Source organism: Laccaria bicolor, genomic scaffold, assembly GCF_000143565.1.
Source record: "Laccaria bicolor S238N-H82 LACBIscaffold_21 genomic scaffold, whole genome shotgun sequence".
Classification (NCBI taxonomy): Eukaryota; Fungi; Basidiomycota; class Agaricomycetes; order Agaricales; family Hydnangiaceae; genus Laccaria; species Laccaria bicolor.
In genome coordinates this window covers 393542-398378 of record NW_001889892.1, presented here as the reverse complement: position 1 = coordinate 398378, position 4837 = coordinate 393542, and the positions used below count along the sequence as shown (strand labels likewise).

The following is a 4837-nucleotide window of genomic DNA, read 5'->3' as shown; positions in this document are numbered from 1 at the left end:
ATCTGTGAGGGCCGCTGTTACTGACGAAGTGTTCCCAGTTGGGGTATTGTTTTGGGGTAGAGATGGGCGTGCCCCTCCGCGTTGTCCGAAACCTGCAGGAAATTGTCCCTCCTTTCCCCCACCACGCCAATAGCAGTTGGCAATGGTATGTCCCCGACGTCCACAATTTGTGTTTGTACACTGAAGCTGGCTTCGTGGTCGTCTCGCATCAGTTTGCAGAGCTGTTACGACCGTAGCGGGGTTGGTGACAGACTTGGAACGGTCGATTCGGTTCCAGTGGATCGTCAAGCGGCTGATGACTTCCGCGGATGATTTTGCGTCATAGAGGGTCCCAACGACACTGTCCCATGATTCGGGAAGTGACGACAGCATGATCATGCGGAAGTCAGTGTCCGTAATTTTTGCGCCAGCATTGTTTGCAGTTGCCCACTTGGTTCGGAGGTTGGAGATGTGAGTAGGGAAGTCGTTTCCATCAGCAAAGGTGGTGTTACGAAGATCGCGCTGTGCGGTGACGGCGGCGAGGTCGGAGGAAATTTTGTATTGTGAAGTGAGTGACTTCCATGCTTCTGCGGCTGTTCCATCTAATTTAAGTCCGAGCCCGATTGCATTTTTGGTGTTGTAGAGGAGTAGCGCACGCGCCCAAGCGTCACGCATTTCCCATTCGGCCCCAGAAGGGGTAGTGGAATACCATGGGGTAGGGTCATCCGGGAGTGGGATATTCGGTGTGGTCGGCGTGTAGTTCAGGGTGTTGGATTCCTGGTAGGGAGCGGGATTGGCAATGGTTCCCTGTAGATATCCTAGAACACCACGACTGGTGGCCGCAATAATAATAAGCGTCTCGAAAGCGGCGAAGTTTGTACCATCAAACTTTTCCGTGTCTGGAAAAATAGGGGCGTTGGCGTTGGCTGACGACATATTTTGTGGGTGTGTAAAGTGGGCTTTACAAGTCGGATTTTGTGTAGTAAAGCGGGTAGGTGTCTGATAGTTCTTGTTAGAACGCAACGGGGCCCATAACCTGTTGACGTACAAAGAACTCAGAGTCAGACACTAATGTGGTGACGACTTTATATATTAGCTACCTGTTGACGTACAAAGAACTGGGTAGCGTTAGCATCTAAGTAAGTGAATGTAAATAGGAATAATACTCACCTCAGAGTCAGACACTAATGTGGTGACGACTGAGGTGAGAAGAAATAAGGTTTTTCGTATATATAGGAAAAAGAACGATTGGGTGGCTTGATGTAAAGACTGGTAAATAACGGAGGTAAAAGTAAAGGAAAAAAGATCGAGAGGGGATAAATAAAAGCGTACGCGTAAATAGAGTAGGTCACGTGGAGTCTTCTTCAACAGCTTTCAGTTCCATATCTTCCTGGAAACATGGCAGCCCTCCAAACCCAGCTGCCGGTACGGTGACACAGGCCCCGCCGACCGTGTAAAGAGGGCATGGCTACGGTTTCAAAGCTCAATGCAACTCCAGGGCCAGTTCGTCTTCCCCATATCGGCCATCACGATAGGTTACGTGCATGTTTGCAATCTGGTTTTTGTTGTTTCATGGATTAATCATATTTCTGTCAATGCAGAGCATCTGCTGTCCTCTTGACTCTTGCGAAAACCGGCGACATTGTTCAGCTTCTAGCCTTAGCGACGGTTATTCTGGCGTTCTCGGCGTTGGTTAGCTTGGCTTTCTACTCAACATCGTATGGACTTTTAGACAACAGCACTTACTGTGCCCTTGTTTTGAACGATGCAATCGTGAGTATTTGGACGTCATAACTTTTCGTTGTCTTGACTTTGGTCACTAACTGTAGAAGCCTAAGAGATCTTGTTGCGAGTGCCCAGGTAGCCGGAAACGATTCGTCTTTTTGTCTTTGGTCGCCTCACAGCTACAAGCCATTGGGTAAGTCAATTCTATGGAATTTTGCAGTGGCTCTTGAACCAATCTCATGTTAGTTCAATGGCGCTCTCCTTCTTGACGATTGCGCTTTACCATTTCAAAGTGGCGACGGACATACATATATCCCAAAAAATATTCACCAGCATCCTCGGTGGCCTGGCCGCCATTTGCGCCGTGCTCGATCTTATCCAGACTATCACTTTTCACTGCTACATCGGTGATCCCCTTCAATATTTCGAGGAGACATGGAACAAATCCTTCTTCAAGATGACGTCGAACGGCAAACAAAGGAAGCCATCAGACAACGAAGTGAAGACGTGGAAAGCAACACTGGATACATATGGTACCCGACCGTAGCTTCATCTCCTTTTCTCGTGAGACTCATTCTCTTTTTCTTGCAGCTTGAAGTGTCATTCCACTCTTTATATCTTGCGAAGCACTCTGTATTCGTTCTTTATTACATATATATGCAGTTGCACGCCTTTTTTGTTAAACGTAGACAAATTGTGAACTATGTACATATGTAGTTACTACACCACAACACCAACCGCATCAAGTCCAGCGGCCAGTCCAACCAACCCGCTCATATATCCACAGCCTCTCAACCTGTACCATGTTCAAGACGGCCCAAAATCTCCTTGACAACTCTCCCTTCCTCCCTGTGCCAGTGAGTGATGGCCAGTCTACAGTCCACCTCTCGAATCCGTTTATCACTCCCGCAAGCTTCCACTCTGATTCTGTTGTCGGATTGAAGTGAGACTCGGTGATGAGGTGCGTGAACCCTGCTTCCTTAGAGGTGAGGTATTCGAGGGAAAGGTTTTCAATTTTGTTATACGTCCACCATTCGTTGCGTTCCTTCAAATCCAAGGGGGAAGATGGAAGAAAAGGCGGGGAATTGATTTGTGAAAAGAGGGATGCACCGGTTTGAGCTGCGAGGTTGCATATGTGTACGTGTGGTGCTTCTGTATTGTTTTTATATCAGTCTGTGACGAAAAAAATAAGAGGAAGAGGGACGCACGCTTTGTAAGAGCCAGAGAGTGTAGGGAATGGAGGAGGGCAAGTGCGTGTCCGCCTGGATAATTCGCCATGGACGCGGTTGTTAAGAGAGTTGTTATGAGGATGTTGGTGAGGATGAGGAGCATAACGAAGAGGAAGGAGAGGCGGCCTAGGAGGGTTCCTTTTCTTCGGGAGACCCTGTTGGAAAAGTGAGTTTTTGTTGGGAGGGAGGAAAGCGGTGGGGAAGAAAGGAATAGCGGGGGAAACGCGAATGAATGGAGAAAATAGACGATCAAGAATGAAACGCGTACATAAAAAAAACCACATCGAAAAGGCGCTTTGAAAAAAAACCAAAAAAAAAAAAAAAAAAAAGGAAAGCGCACACGAAAACCTAAGTCAAAAAAAAAGACCACGGACATCCAAACACACCCCCTAGCGCCCGCAACGTTCCACGACGGAACCCACGTACACGATAAACCGCCACTCTTAGAGAGGAAGGCGGTGGGGAAGAAAGAGGAATAGCGTCGAAACGCGAATGAATGAACGCTCAAGAAAGAAAGAAATGCTCGCACGAAAAACCCAAACAAAAAACAAAAAAAAGGACTAACGTACATCCAAACACACCCCCTAGCACCCGCGATGTTCCAAACCGGAACGACATACGCCACAAACCGCCACTCTTTATGTCCCAACAAGCTCATAGCGCCTATAAACGCCATAGTAGGCCACAACACCCCGCGAACGCGCGGATCAGTGAAGAGGGCGAGGAGTGCGAGTGGGAGGGAGGATAGGAGGAGTTTTGGGAGGTGCGTGGTTATGTATGTGTGTAGTGGGGATGTCTATACGGGTGGTTAGTGGGGGTGGGGAAAAGGGAAGGGGAGACAAGGGAGGGAAAGGACGTACACCCCATTCGGCGCTTTTTCCTTGGAGGACGTTGAAGTATATTCCGTATAGTTCTGGCCAGAGGGGGTGGGGGGTTTGCCAGAGGTAGGTGTCGATTAGGATTGTTAGTCCTTTGAAGAACAGACGATGTGGAATAAAGGTAAAGTATAATGACACAACAGACGGACTTACCGATCGATGCCAAGCCAGCCGCCAGCCCCACCTTCACCAGCCTCCCGAAAGTGATCTGACGCGTGAGGAGGGCGTGGAGGGCTAGTGGTGCGAGGAGGAGTACGAGTTCGGCGCGGAAGGTTGTGGCGGAGAATGTTAGGAGTGTGAATGCCGTTGAGGTGCATTTTTGCGAGGGTTTTGATATAAGGAGGGCGAGGGCAATTGTTACTATTTCATTCATTCATCAATTCGACATGGAGCGGCGGGAAGAAAGAGAAACACACCAGGACCAAAAGCGAACATATTCGGAACCGTTCTACCCATCCAAAAAGGTAAATGGAACTGGGAACATGTTAGGAGTGTGAAGAAGAGGGCGGTGCGTTTGCCGAAGCGGCGAGAGATGGTGTGTCGGAGGAAGATGAGGGAGAGGGATGTTAGTGTTGATAGGACTAGGCGGACTGTTTCAGGACTTGGTGAGTGAGAGTAAGGAGGGAGGGACGGAGGGAAGACGCACTGATAATCTGGATCTCCAATTTATTGGGACCGACCCCTCGGAGGAGTGTGGATAAATGAATGAATGGAGTGGATAACCAAGCGAGGAGAATGCTTCCTATAAAAGTACGTGGGACTGCACCTGGGAAGGTGAAGTGGTCGTACTTTTATTGTAATTGTGAGTATATGCGAGGGCGGGCCGGCTGTGGGTGGGGAGAACGTACGTTATGCAACGCGTTCGGAAAAACGCCGTAAAAGAGGACGTCATGTGTAGCGTGCAAATTGAAGCTTTCTTCTACTTTTGTGTACGGAGCTAAGAGGACGTGGGTCCATGATGTTAGCAGGATTAACACGTCCTGCATGAGTAGGGAGTGAGTTGTATACTCTGTTGTATCGTCACCT

General features: G+C 48.6%; 2 protein-coding genes across 2 annotated transcripts; one reads left to right on the top strand and one right to left on the bottom strand.

Annotated features, from left to right (window-relative positions):
* Positions 1-1377: 1377 nt before the first annotated feature.
* Positions 1378-1934, top strand: LACBIDRAFT_329384 (uncharacterized protein; the record flags this gene model as incomplete). The annotated part of the gene is made up of 4 exons (XM_001883538.1): positions 1378-1409; positions 1581-1752; positions 1809-1897; positions 1925-1934. 4 exons carry the CDS (start codon positions 1378-1380, stop codon positions 1932-1934), a joined length of 303 nt encoding a protein of 100 aa, XP_001883573.1.
* A 512-nt stretch (positions 1935-2446) lies between these two features.
* On the bottom strand, positions 2447-4797 carry ALG12 (glycosyltransferase family 22 protein; the record flags this gene model as incomplete). The annotated part of the gene is made up of 8 exons (XM_001883434.1): positions 2447-2856; positions 2913-3088; positions 3308-3729; positions 3794-3903; positions 3965-4171; positions 4228-4401; positions 4458-4599; positions 4660-4797. 8 exons carry the CDS (start codon positions 4795-4797, stop codon positions 2447-2449), a joined length of 1779 nt encoding a protein of 592 aa, XP_001883469.1.
* Between the last annotated feature and the right edge of the window lie 40 nt (positions 4798-4837).